Source organism: Callorhinchus milii, unplaced genomic scaffold (assembly GCF_018977255.1).
Source record: "Callorhinchus milii isolate IMCB2004 unplaced genomic scaffold, IMCB_Cmil_1.0 Scaffold5, whole genome shotgun sequence".
NCBI lineage: Eukaryota > Metazoa > Chordata > Chondrichthyes > Chimaeriformes > Callorhinchidae > Callorhinchus > Callorhinchus milii.
Genome location: NW_024704746.1, coordinates 39,951,713 through 39,966,908, shown reverse-complemented (window position 1 = coordinate 39,966,908; position 15,196 = coordinate 39,951,713). Strand labels below are relative to the sequence as shown.

The following is a 15,196-nucleotide window of genomic DNA, read 5'->3' as shown; positions in this document are numbered from 1 at the left end:
AGGGCAATTGATGGCATTAGTGACAGCAAAGTCTTGCACAAAAAGATTTTTCAGGGAATTACTTGCCTCTCGCTGAAAGAAATTCCAGGCATGGGTTAACCATTGGTACCTGCCCATACCATACTTAAGCATTTTGGTTTTCAATCCAAGCATGTCAGACCTTTCCAGGGAGACCTGGAAGAAAGAAAGAGGCTCTCAGTGACATCATTACAATTAAACTGTGCTGTTTAGGCCCAGTGTGACAAAGTGTAAAGTATCGACCACATGCCACATGCACATTCAATAACAAGAGCGTATTATCATCATCTATGCACCAGACTATATACACACACACACACAACCACTGTGTTCAAGCAATATTACAAGTGCTATACAAGGTTCTTGTACTGCACTGGATTTAAAAGTGGGTATCATATTACTTTAGCTCATTACAAAGTCTAAAATACAGCAATATACTATATAGATCCTAGGTTACAATTCAACTAATACTTAGCCTTTGTGGTCCTATTAAAAAAAAAATCAAATGACCAGCAAGTTATAAAAATATAAGCAAAAACACCAAAGTCAGCATACCTGCAAATCTTCATCAAATATTATTTGTATATTATCTTATATTTTTACCATTTGTGCTGAACTTTCAAATAATAATAATCCTTGCATTGGATATTGTGCTTATCAGATCGTCGAGACATCTCAGAGTGCTACAGGATATATTGTAAAGTGATGTGAGTGACAGTGTGTATTTTGTGGGCAAACACAATATCCCACAAACTGCCATGGAATGAGTGACCAATTTTGTTTAGGAGATTTTGGGCCAGGACACCGGAAAAAACTCCTTTTTCCAATAGTACCATGGGATCTTTGACATCCAACTAGATAAGCAGACAGGTCGTTTAATATCTCATCTGAAGGATGGCACTTCCGACAATGCAGTTCATCCCCAGCAGTGCTTTGGACTGTCTGCAAGTCCAACTCCCAACTTGTAGCCTGAACTGAGCCAAGCTGACACGCAATGTTATTAGAGGAAATGGTCAATAGAAATAATTGTTACCTGTTTTATGACCTTTTTCGGGACCATAAATTTAAGCCATGTGTTATAACAGGTCTGTGGAATAAAATAACCACAGCTCCCAGTTCTGAGTTATGAGGTTGCCATAAGCGGCACCTCCAGTTTCCGATGCAGACTGGCCAGATTCTTGACATTCTGAGCAGGGATCAGGCCAGACAGAATTGGGGTATAGATGACGATAAAGACATGCACTTCCCTGATCAGAGTGGGGAATAAATTCGGAGAAACAAAGAGAGGCCCAAGACTGTTTACAGTGCTATATGCCTCGGGAAATCGATTGTTTGAATTTTAATTTGTTTGGTGCAGCTCCAATGAAGAATTAGACCCAGTGCCAAAAAACAATTTGATGTTGAAGCATTTCCATGCTGCAAAAATCCACCCCAGTGATACATGGAGAGTGTTTGAAATGTAACCCTAAATTAGCACAGCAGTAAAAAGCATGACTGTTTGCAGATTGTCCCACTGTTAACGTTTAGCTCATTGGTAAGTATTCCTGCTCTACACCAGTTGACATCTGCAGCACGTATTCTCCTGGAATAACAGGATGAAAGTCAGTGTCTGAAGTTCACCCCTACCTGTTGCACAGATGAGATGAAATTCCTGTAGGCATTATGAAATAGCACCTTTGGCAATGTCAGACACTATTGATTGCCAAGAAAATACACAGCAGCTATACTTTACAGTATATCCTGTAAAGCGCTTTGAGACGTCATTCTGATGTGAAAGGCATTATTTTAAATGCATGCACTATTTATTATTGTAATTATAATGTGATCTGCCTGTTACAATTGTGCATCGAGCAAATGCCAGAGGTGCTACGTGTAACACCAACCAGAATTTCGGCCCAAAAAATCCTTGATTGCTGTTGTGCATATCTACAGAGTGTTCGCATTTCTTTTCATGTGATGATCAAACTATGAACCATTTCATTTTACAAAAACTTGTCTTGTCCCATTTTTATTTCCAAGCCGTGAATTTGACTTGCACAAGCATCACTTGAAAAAAAATCACTTTGAAGTTAAGCCGGAATGTTCAACAAAGTTTTCTTTTCACCAAAAGCATAGGTTAATGCCAAATATCAAGGGCTCCATTCTGAAATCCATCTGCATCCTTTATGTATTCAAGTTGCTCGGTCAAAATCATTTTCATTGATTAGACCCATTGCCAAACTCTCTAAACTGTCTGTCCCTTTTCTTGATCTAACTTTGCCGTTAGAAAAATGGACAAATCTCTTTAATAATGAGAAAATAATGGATTTGACATAAGTTTGATGACCATTACAAAAAGTCATTAGGTCAAGGAGTCAAAAACCAACATAAAATAACGGGAGTGCTTTGTTTTATTGATAGGCTTTGCCACTTAGTTTGTGGATTTGCAGCTGTGATTCCCTTTTCCTATGTGGGAGAGATAACAGATAGCAGTTATCTGACAGATTAGTCAACTCATTCTGGTGCATCTCACTGCAGCTCACAGTGACGACAACAAGATTGTGCCCTTCAGGCAGGGTAGCATCTCAGAGTCCTGAACAGTGGTGGAATTAGACTCTCCGAGCAAGGGAGAGGGGAAGGGACAAAGATCTAAGGAGAAAGTTGCCTGCCTACTTTCCTGACAACACAATGGTGCACAGAGAACTGAATAAAAAAAATAAAAGATACAGGAGAGAAAAAGGGAAGAAAAGCAGCAGAATAATTAACATTTTAGAGACACTGGAGAAACATATACCTGTGTCTCAGAGCAAAGCATGTTGGAGCCCAGTTATATGAAAAGTCTGTTGTCATTACAAATATGATAATACTGTTTCAATATTCCGCTCTTCTGCCATTGATCTCACAGTTCTTGAATTGAATGCCTGCAAACTAGTATCTTGCATGTATATTAAAATGAAAACCTTGTACAAAAAAAATCAATAAAAAGCTGCTGTGTCCTCTGAACATTTAGAAACATTCCACAGAGGTTATCAAAATAATTTGTTTGTCAGAGGTGAATGAAGCAATAGGTAACTGTGCTGACAAAAATATGGAGGCATTTAATCAAAAGCAAGAAAGCTCTTTACCAGCAACAAGACTTAAGGCAAGTACTCAGTATTAGGCAACAATTTAGCGATGAAAGACAACACTGTATAGCACATGAAAAAAGTTTGCTATTAGTTACTATATATTTCCAGTCTGTAGGCAGCAGAGGAAGTGAAGCAGTGTTTTGTGCCAGTGTGGCAGGATGTAGGTTTGTGAATATAACTCCAGACATGCTAACTTGGTGGTCACTTATTATTATTTTTATTATTATTATTATTTCATAGCTGTTTATGGGACATTGCTCTGCACATATTGGCTGATGCCTTTGCCTATTACATAGTCAATGCACCTCACAGTAAAATCCTGTGAAACGCTATGAAATGTCTCGGCAACACGAAAAGTGCTATAAAATGCAAATATTATAATTATTAATATTATTAATAATAATTAATAATCTCAAGGAGAACACACTGAACAAAAAGCATATTCCAATGGGAATGGAACAAAATAGAGGAGTAAGTGAGTTTATGGTAGTCTCTGACACCTTCGAAAAATAGTCTCTGAGCTCTTCTAAAACAGAAAGAAATTAATCAGCTCTAATTGGATAGAAGTATTAAAAAGTCAAATGGAATGTTTATATTGAAAGGGAATTGCAGAGATCGATCAGTTGCCATTTTCCCATGTGCACATTCAAAAAAAATTGGATGCATGGTTGAGGGAGAATAAAATTGAGGGATATAGGGAAAAGGCCAAAATATGTGACGAGGGATATGATGGACACTTGTGGAGTATAATCACCAGCCAGGGACGAATGACCTGTTTCTGAGCTATACTTTCTATCAATCTATAAAGACGCTATACAAGTCCAAGTTGTTCAATTAGACTATTTCTGCTAAAAGATCTTCCCTGATCTCTGGCCTACATCTGATGAAGATTCTGCGAGCTTCTTTCTTGTACTCATGATCACAAAACAATAAATAGCTTGTCATCCAATAGGTGATCCTCTCTCACCTCCGGCCGCCAATCTCTTTTTCTATTACACTTTCTTCTATTTTATTTATTTTCAGTACCCCATAATTCTGAAAGTTTAATGCATCCATCTGCATTTTAATGCGCTATTTATAGTTCCTTAAACTTTTATAATAACCTCTTTGACTGCCATCACTTTATGCAACAACGAAAACAACTTGCATTTATATTGTGCCCTTCATGCAAAAAAAAATTTGGTCACTCAATCCACGACTGTTTGTGAGACATTGATGTGTGCAATTGGTTGCCAAGTTTCGCCCAAAAGTACAATCAATTCACTTTACAGTATATTCTGTGAAGTGCTTTGAGACATCTCGAAGATGTGATAAGGCACTATATCAAATCTAAGGATTATTATTATCTCAGCGCACTATTGCAAGGGTGTCTTTGTAGAGATGCTGCAGGGTTTCTTTGCAATAATTGATTGTAATTTGGCTGTAAGGTGAGCAAACTTAACTTCTAAAAGCAACTGTACCTGCTATTAATTTAATATGCATCTCTAACCATTTGCAGTACTGAAACAATGGGTGTGAAATTCTTGTCACTAACACTAACTGTATAAAACAGCCACAAGAATGTAGCAACTTTGAAGGCAGTGTGAACACCCTTAAAGCTTCTTAAGGCGAAGGGAAATTTCATCCTCTGTTTCTGAACTGTTTACTTTTATCAATTAACAGCTCTCAAGGTGAGCATATGATGATATTACAGCAGAATGTGTTAGAAAAATCAACAAGTAATATTTCATTAAAAAATACTATATAATTATATTTTAAAAAAGCTAATTATTTTGTCAGCTATATCCTATGTAGTGTTTTGGGCATCTTTCCAATCTGAAAGGCGCAATCTAAAATGTGAGTAATATTATTATTATTATAATAACATTATAACTCTTCTACTGCATTCTTCAAAGGTTCAATTTAAAATTATAGATGGTTTTAGATGCTGACAACAGACCTGTTGGTCTTCTGCAGCTCTGCTAGTATTCTTCAAGCGCTCTGAGACACTACCCTGTGTGTGGAGGGCGCTATATAAGTGCAAGTTGTTGTTGTTGTTGTTATGCTGCATAACAAAACAATAATACGAGTGACAAAAACAAAATGTAAAAAAACTATTTGCTCTTTTATATCAATTTATTATGAGGCAAGGAATAACTGCCCTATTAAAAGTTTAGGATTTTATACAAATTTACATTTGCAATGTCAAGTACTGTAAATAATATGGACTCACCAAGTTATCCTGATCATAGCTCCAAACTCCACAGGCCAATTCCACACAGAAAATTACGAGCAGGATACCAAAATACTGCAAAACAACGCCAAACTATGTGAACATTTTTGCAGCAAATATAGCGGGATAATTACTTGCTAAATAATTCACATATCATTAAAATATTGAGTAATTACTTCCTTCCATATTAAACAAATTCCCAAATTTATTCATTAGACATTGCTATGGATCACTTTAACTTTACAGCCCATATCAATATCCAGTGAAATGAATCAAGGCTTCTTCTATATTATATTGTACTGCTCAGCTTAAAATGGCAACATTATTTTACCTCATTTGTCACTTAAACTTGTGTTATTTAGCAAGCTGTGAAAAGAAACACTCCTGCAGAAACAATCAAGGAAGGAGACTGTCAAAGTAAAACATAGCAAATGAGAACAGAGATTGCCAAAGTAAAACAAAAAACAGCAGAAAATACTTTAAAAACAGAATTACTGTAATTGAGGAGACAACAAACAAAATGAAGTTTGTTCAAATGCTGCAAAACAGACATGCATAGCTTAAAACTGCATTCCAACACAATTTTCCTTCAAAATCACAATTCATGTTATTTTGGGTTTCAATTACTAAAGCAGTTCAATTTCCCATGTTTTGCACTCAAACAGTCAACATTATAGATACAACTGGAGATAAATTCCACTTGGATGCTGATTTATTCTTCCTGCATAACATTTTAGAGCAGGGATGTCAAACTCATCTGGCCACAAGGGCAATTTAAGATAACACTGGTCATTTGGTGGTCCGCAATTTAAAGAAAGCTATACATAATACTGTACCTGAAAATCTCTATGATTGTGTGTACATTTGCTCAAATATATCAATGTGCATGAAACATTACCCTGCACAATTCCTAGTCATCAAAAAAATGCAGGCTAATGCTAAGCCTTAAAAGATAATGCTAAGCTTCAATATTTAACTTAAATTCTCTAATATGTTTTTAACATCATTGAAAAAAATACTGGCAAGCTGTGAAATGCCATTTAGTACCCCATCAATCCAATTTTAGAAACTAATGGGCGGACCGCCAAATATCACCCCATGTTTAGCCATATGTTTGACACTCCTGTTTTAGAGCATTCAGAATTTGGTAAACTCATCAATACAGCCTTAATTTTGAAGCCATGTTTCTGCAAGTATTAAAAAGAACAAATTTCCAAATTAAGACTGATTTGAAGAAGACAAAATAGTCTTGCAGGCTAAGACTGCAAGAAACCTTAGACCCTAGAATTTTACAATTAATCAACTGGAAGGGAATGGAAGTTAACTCAATTTCTTGGAATATAAACAAGGTAATTTAATTCATAAGATTAGTAACAGGATAATTTACTGTTCATCAATTGTGTTATATATCTAACATTAGGGTAACTGAAGCTGGATAAACTGGGTTCACCACAAGAGGTTATGACATGAAGTGGACTGATGTGATTCAAAACAGGATAATTCAAATATACATGAGTAGAAACATTGTGTAACATCTTGGAATGCAGCAGTAAATTGATTATTATGTAAAATGGTAAGTATTAGTCCGAAGCAAACATTGCTGATACTTATTGGACAGATTAATAGGACTGTCCAAGCCCTGGATAAAGTAAGCAAACCTGGAACAATGCTTTCAGATCTACCAAAGACCCAGGTTTAGCATTGTGAAGGGCAAAGTTAGGACAGATATCAAGAAATAATTCTTCACAAAGAAGGTCAGCAACAGATAAAACAGATTACCATGAAGGGTCATTGAGTCTGTGGCACTGGATCAATTTAGGGAACAGCAAACTGCTGACGATAGAGACAGTGTTCTGAAAGGGTGAGATCAAATAAGCTGAAAGGCCTTCTTCATACATTTCTTGTGATCCTTTGAGTTAAGAATGTTTCTGCTAAAGCATGAAATTGTGCAACATTTATTGGACATCCATGTGACTGCAATTTTAAAAATAACCAGATGCATTTATTTCTAACTTATTAATCCTCAAAGTGCCATAGATGAATTAACCGGTTGTGGCACAGTCGATAAATAAATTCAGCATTCCTCTTGTGCACTGATATTTCTAAAGTGTTAAAGATTGACCTAGTCACATTCCTGATGATCCACATAAGTCAAACTATAGCAATCAGTTAATGCCTTTTAATTGGTATATTTAAATAATATTGTCATTCTTATTGGCTGCATGCCCTTCCAAGCTGAATTCTCCTCGTGGTGATTGCTCCATTAAAATTTACCTTCAAACAATACTTCACAGGAACACAAGATTGATTCAGATGAAGAAGGCCCTTCAGCCTATTTGATCTCACTCTTTCAGGAAAAAACTCCATACCATCTTCCCATCACAGGACCACTTCCTAGTAGCCTATTCCAGTCATTAATTGAGTAAAGAAATACTTCCTGATATCTGTCCTGAAGTTACGCTTTGCAACTATAAATCTGTGCCCCCTTGTGTCCTACTGTTCTGGGTTTACTTTCTCAATCTCATTTAAAATGTTATACATCTCTATAAGTTCCCTCTGAGAGGTCTTGTTTCAAGACTGACGAGCTCTAGCTTGTCCAAATATTGCTCATAACTCAAACATTTAAAATATAAAAGCCTTAGTTTCAAGAAGTAAATATTTATGCAAAATAGGATCAGCTGCTCCGTTGATATTGCCATTTTATATCATAAAGAAATGCAGTATTTACATTAATATGGATAATTACATGCTAAGGTGAAGCAACAAATAATTCTGTTGGCTGTTTGAGCATTGAGAAGAGCTCCCTATTATTGAGGAGATGAACTATTTGCAATCCTTTCTCATCTTACAATGATAGAATATAGGCATGCTACTATGCGCACAAGAACATAAGAAATGCTAGACACAAAATGACCAAGGTCTAGATCTAGATCGCCTTCCAACTTCCTAGCCGTCACATGCAATTGTAGAAACTTAAATATTAATAACAGTGATAAATAGAACATGTGCATTCCCAGTCATCGATATGCCATGTGTCCTTTGCCACCATTGAGATAAGTCAATTCAGGATGAACAAGCACTGTATTTATTGTCCTCTAATACATTCACCACAGCATTGTTCCTATTCCTTTCATGTATATTGGCATGCAATCGTTTTGTGAGAAGCTCTATTTCATACAGGTCTGTGCCCTTTGAAGTGGCAGATGCTGTCAGGCTTTACACCGTGATTATATTTTCTAAGAACAAACCAGGTTTGTGCAACCAATCCTGCACTAACAAGACAATAGTTTTACTAGTTCAGTGAAACCGTGTGTTTGGTCCACGTTCAAAGTACAGTGACATTTGTAGGAATTTGGCAATGGTTATGTGCCCTTTTTTTTTAAATCTGCCTTGTTTGAAATATTAGTCTTGTTGAATTTGTAGATTTCCTTCCACCCATAATTATTGATCATCAAAAGGACTAAATGTGCTTTGAAATAAATTTTCTGTTTTGAACTGCAAATGTCTTCAGGTTTTGAAAGAAATTCCTTATCAATGAGAAACAGCACGACAAGGCATTACAGTATTTACCTGTTCTGTGTNAAAAAACAACTTGCATTTATATAGGCCCTTCACACTGGATGGAGTCTCAGAGCGCTCAGAGTGTGGAAGGAAATCTACAAATTCAACAATGCAAATTTAATAGAAATAAGACAATAGATGTCAATTCCTGTACTTTTCTTTCGATATAGCACAAAAAATTGAAATGAGAATGTATACATTGCTTCCCAGGAGTGCAGTATTACCTCAGTTATTGCTCTTTTATATTGTACATATGTGCTGGTGAATGTTGGCCAAAATCATGGTCATTCATTGAAATTGTATATTATAAATGCTGCATTAGATAACCCAAATGTAATCAAGTGGCCATAACATTTAAATCCTACATTCTCCTGCACTTACCATTTTGCACATCGTGGTCTATAATCGTTTGAAGTGCTTTAAGACGTTGCAATAACATAAGGCATTATATCAAATGCAATGATTATTATTTACAATGCATAAACCTATATGAATATATATATGTAAATATATATATATAAGTACAGGTGATTTGCTGGAGAACATGTTACAACATTGATTCCCTTTAGGCCCATTTGATCTCATACTACCAGAATACCCATCCTACCAACTTCCCATCACAGCATCAAATAATACATAATGGAATCTATTTTCACTGGAGGAAACCTTTAAAAAGTAACCACTCAAATAGCATATATTGATGTCTAAAATAATAAATAATAATCCTTGCATTTGATATAGCACCTTTTCACATTGTTGAGACATCTCAAAGTGCTTCACAAAATATACTGTAAAGTGTAGTGACTGTATATTTTGTGTGCGAAGGATTCCATTTAGGGAGGGAGTGAGTGTTATTTAAACAGGATTTAAATTAGCCAAATTTTGTTTGTTCTGTCTCTGTCTAATTCTTGTTTTCAAACAAATTCTCCCATAAGGAATAGTTTCTAGATTAGTGCAATGGCTTGGAGTTAATACTTATATGATAAGTGCTGAACACCATGCTGAACACAGAGACCAACATATTCCCTTACGTACAAAACAACCGCTCATTCGAACAAAATTACTTCACCTAATGGTCAAAGAACTGCTCCTGTATGGTATTTGTTTCTGAAAACTACCAAGACAATATGTTACAGTTTTCCTTCTTATTTCATTTATTACACACGTGGATTCTCAGGTCATACACACAAGAGTTTTAAATACAAAACCTTTCAGCCACTCTGCTGAATGAGGCAATAAGCTAAAGCAAAACATAATGATTTTCTACTCTGCATTTAGCAAACTTCACAATATCCCAGGAGTCCCATCAGGAAATAACATGGATCCCAGTGGTAAAACAGTATTGATGAATTCAAAGTGTTCAAATTTCTTTGATTTCTCCAAATATACAATTGTCCTGAAACATCAATGGGAAGAACAATCACAATTTAAGTGTTTGTGATTGTTTAGCACACGTGTACACTCTGTTCCACCTTCCATCCTCGCATTGTTCATTAGCCACAAAATCAATGCACTGCCTGACTTTATCTCCAACATTAGCCAAAGTAATCGCTGTAGTGACCTTGTGAATAAGGTTTGCTTTCAGATTAGTTTTTTTAATCTGAGTTTTTTTTTAAAAAAGTCCCTATTCGTATTTTTTTAATTCTCTAACCTTTGATAATACATTCATTAAAGACATTATCGACCGATTCATGTAGTCAGCAGTAGATCAGCAAAGTACCACTTAAATACCAATGAGTCAGGGTGTGTGTCACCTCTGTGGTGATATCATATGGCATTCTAGAACTGACTGGAACTTTGCATGATAAGTGTCATTATTAAATTATTAAAAATTGCTAACTACTGCCAATAATGAACTTCAATTTGAAAAACATACATTTATACCTATACTGTCATTGAAAAAACATTCTTTATTCAATACAATGTATGAGAAATATTGAATCTGAAGATAATTGTGTCTAGCATTCACCTAACCAGGTAACGGAGATATATTTTAAAGAAAGTATACATACCCAAGCAAGGAGCAGCGGATTGCCTTTCACTGTTCCACAGCAGCCTAACATCCCAACTATTATTAAAAAACAGCACACCGCAATCATTATAGGGTGGATCACTGGTAAATATGTCAGAATGAATGCCTCTTCAAGCCTGTAGAGGGACAGCAAATTCCTAAGTAATCCGCGTTAATGGTATCCAGAAGACAATGCATTCATAAATTTCAGTATTCATGGAAACCGTTTCTGGACTGATGCTTTTATACAGTTGCTCTGGTGGTTTCTGACTCTAATGAACAATTATGGAATAAGCTATAAAAGACTCTAATTAACAGACAAGGGTCCTTGTTAACAAAGGGTTTGTGATGGTGAAAGGTCCTCCTTGAAATGTTGGATTAAAGTTTTCAAAGTACGCCAACAGAGAAATGTGGAACTTCAAGCTTCAAGGCTCTTGCAGAACACAAACAATGAAATCCAGTTGACCAGAAGTGTTTCCTCTTGAAGCTTCTTTGAAAACTAATTTCATTTTAATTTAGGTAATTGTGGTAGTAATTAATTTATATATTTGACTTTAACTCTGGTCACACATTTCTAATATCAGCTGTACAGTGTCACCACAGGGAATGGGAGACAAATTGGAAGCAAGTCATCTTGGCTCACTGACTAGGGATTATTAACAGGAGTGGGATTAGCTAATTAACAAACATTTTCCCATATTCTGGGGTCCTGCATGTTAAAAGGAGAACTAAAAGAGTCTAAGATTAAACGTTTAAAAACAACAAATTACATTTGTATAGAATTTGTAAACATTTAAAAAACAGGAAAAAGATCATTTCTCATATTCCTGCCTTTTCAGATATTTATATGTAAGATGTGTATACACACATACATACATAGACACACACGTACACACAAACTGTGTGTTAACCTGATTCAGTTGGCAGCACTCTTGCATTGGTGTGGGAAGGTTGTGGGTAAAAGCCTCACATCGGGACTTGGAACTCCAATACAGAACCCGGATTGTACTATCAGAGGTGCTGTTTTTCAGATGAGACATTAAACCGAGGTATTGTTGGCCTGATCAGGTAGATCTTAAAAATTGTATGGCACTACTACAGGAAAAAAAGAGAATTTCTCCCGGTATCCTGGCCAACAAATCCCCAAGTAAAATTGGCCACTCACTTTGTTATAATAATAATAATAATCCTTGCATTTGATATAGCGCTTTTCACGTCGGGAGGACGTCCCAAAGCGCTTCACAGAACACACTGTAAAGTGAATTGACTGTATATTTGTGGGCGAACGCGGCAGCCAATTGCGCACAGCAATGTCCCACAAACAGTCGTAGATTGAAAATGACCAATTTATTATTGTTTTGGGTTTTGGAGGGATTATTATTAGGCTCTGTGTGGAGTAAGGAAACTTGCCCAAGGTTTCGCCCTCTGCCTGGAATTGAACTCAGGTCTCTCACTTGCAAAGCGAGTGCTCTAACCACTGAGCTACAGGACTCCACGTGTTACTGTTTGTTGGACATTACTGTGCAGTGGAAAGTTTGTAAGTGTTTGCAATGGCAAGCTGTGCAATTTTAGCTGGTCCAACGGTATGCAATACACATTCGGGGTACCTAAGCCTTGGCTCTTGCTAACTTGCATCTAAACTCTCTTGGATTGGGAAAAAAGTGTGCACTCCATACCAGATAAATAAAAAACAGAAATATGTGGAACTCTCAGGAATAAGGAGTTAAGCATAGTACCTGGTTTCCAATTGTGGATGCCTGATTAACACTTCACCCCCCAAAAAATCACTTGTTGCACTTAGAAATCGGAATACACTGTGCAATGCAAGAAGACCACAAGCAGAATTTACATAAAAATCAGGCCAAGCCAGGTACCAAGCTTTATCTTACATACGATTTGATGGTCGTTTTCTTGAAATGTCAATCATAGCATTTTGGATTCTCATTTTTGGGGGAACAAATGTTGGAATCAAGTTAAATTTGAGTGTAGTATGCAACCCTGAGACATTGAGTGTTGTAAGTTACCAGAGAGTCAAGGAGTTAGTGGTGACAAAGACCATTTTCAATCCTCACCTTAAAAAATATAAAGAATGAAGCATTTGCCTTATCTAAACGTGATAGTAATATAACTCTCTGGTACAAAAAACAATCTGATGCTCAACTGATGGTTAAAAAAAGCAATTCAACTAGAAAGAAGTAATTCCACTCGGGTCTCAATTTACTCTATTTTCTTAGCATTTCAGCGATTCAGAATTTGGCAGATTCTTAAACACAATCTTAATTTTGGAGCCCGTTTTTTGCAAATTTCCTTCAAGAACGACAAAAAAAAGGTTCAAAGTTATGATTCAATTCAACAATTTGCCAAATTCTGAATGTTCTGAAACGCTACGAAAATAAGGTAAGTCTAGACCCAGGTGGAATTTTTCCCATTACATCTGAAATCAAAGTATTCAAGGTGAAAACAAACTGTTCAAAGTTTGATTTTAATCACAGGTGAATAATGAATGGTGCTAGTCTCCGGTGAATTAAGTGAAAACTATTTTAAAGAATAGATGTGAAAGCAGGATTTAATTTTGTATGGACTTTATCACATTACAAATGTGCATTTATTCCGAATGTTTGACAGACTAGTGGAATTTTATCCCATAGTTAATTGATACATACCTGGTTTCTGTTGTTAATACTAGTACATTATTCAGGTAATCCCTCATCCATGCAGACACACCCAGAACACAGGCTGACATCAGCTGTAAAAAATGCATGGCTATTATTTACTGTTCCATATTCAAACATTCAAGGCTTCACAGCAATTTCCTTTATTTACAAATTGTCCCTCATCACAAACGTTCATTAGTTTTCAGCCACCACAACAACATCAACAACTTGGCTTTATATAGCTTCCACTGGTTGGAGAACTTTTACTTGCTGAAAGATAAATGCAAATACTAGTTAAGGTGTCAGCTTAGCTCACTCTGTACTCTTGCCTCTGGGGCATCAAGTTCTGGGTTCAAGCCCCACATCAAGACTTGCACTCATAAATCTCAGCTGACACTCCACTGGGGTCTTAGGGAAGCAAGGCATTGCCAGAAGTATTGCCTTTTGTTGAGATGTTTAGCTGAGGCCCATCTGCTTCTTTTGGAAAAAATAGACATCCCATGACACTCTCCCATTGTCCTGGCCAATTATCTTCCAAACTAATTGCTTTCCTTTAATTCCACACACAATTATGAATTCTACCTGCTTGGTAAAGATAAGTTTTAACTGATATCCATCCTTATTGAAAATAAAAATAAGAATATATTAGCAGGAAACATTATTTTGGGCGGTGAACGATCATATTTATTATGCATTTATAAAATATGTTTTTAAAGGGGAAAACTATCTCCTGGGTAGCTTGTTCCTGCAACTGGAGTTACATTACACCCTATCGTGCACTTTTGCGATTATTTTCTTTGCCTATTTCGAATTGCATTGGCATCCCATCGGGTTTCAACCGACGATGATATCAGCCTCCTTCAAAAAAAAATTAACCTTAAACAAATAACAACAGGGGCATTCTGTGTGAGGGCTCTGAATGGTTATCTTTCAACCACTTGCTGGAAGAATTGAGGCGGTGTGTCAGCAAAACCCAAAGTTCAAGTGGAAATCGATTAGTTCAACACACCGCCCAGAAAAGATTGTGAAAACACAGCAGAGTGGCAAATCAGGGCCACGAGTTAGTTGACCTGGTTTTGGAGAGAGGAACTTTATATGATCAACGTGGTCCGCAGAGGAACATATTGGTGACTGTAACATGCAATGTTTAGCAGCAAAATCGCATCTCGAGGTTTGTTGCAAACCCGACTCACCCAGAAGAGGAAATTCAGAGCATAGAGTGAGCAGCGGAGACACTTGACGGAGTCCTCTCTGGCCATTCTGAATCAAGATGAATAACGACTGACTCCATCCTTGGTGCTTCAGGGACAGAGCATTTTTTCACAACCACCTGCACACGAAAGAAAATAAGATTAAAATATCCCTTAAAACGAGAGCCACTTGGCTAGTATGGCATTCAGCATGTTGGGTGGCAAGCTAAAGGTGTGTGTATGTGTGTGTGTTGGATTTATTTGTTTGGTTATTTATTTACAAAACTCCCATCGTGTTGACTTTCTTGATAGCATTTCGATGAGCTTTTTTTCAAAAAAAAATATACTTTGAAACGAAATACCCCTTCTGTGTCAAGACTGGTGTGCACTAGAGGGTCTGCTTTTGCCCCGACCACACGATCTGTCATCCTACTTTGCCAAAC

At 36.5% G+C, this 15,196-nt stretch overlaps 1 protein-coding gene across 5 annotated transcripts in view; it reads right to left on the bottom strand.

Annotated features, from left to right (window-relative positions):
• Positions 1-15,196, bottom strand: part of tspan12 (tetraspanin 12) — a 29,535-nt gene that overhangs the window by 13,176 nt on the left and 1,163 nt on the right. For all 5 annotated transcript variants that reach the window (XM_042335637.1, XM_042335636.1, XM_007904980.2 and 2 more), the window contains exons 3-7: positions 14,757-14,893; positions 13,573-13,655; positions 10,911-11,046; positions 5,338-5,412; positions 67-174 (exon numbers count right to left, since the gene is read on the bottom strand). In XM_042335637.1, the coding sequence (XP_042191571.1) occupies positions 67-174; positions 5,338-5,412; positions 10,911-11,046; positions 13,573-13,655; positions 14,757-14,822 (468 nt within the window). In that variant the 5' untranslated portion in view covers positions 14,823-14,893. The remainder of the gene's footprint in view (positions 1-66; positions 175-5,337; positions 5,413-10,910; positions 11,047-13,572; positions 13,656-14,756; positions 14,894-15,196) is intronic.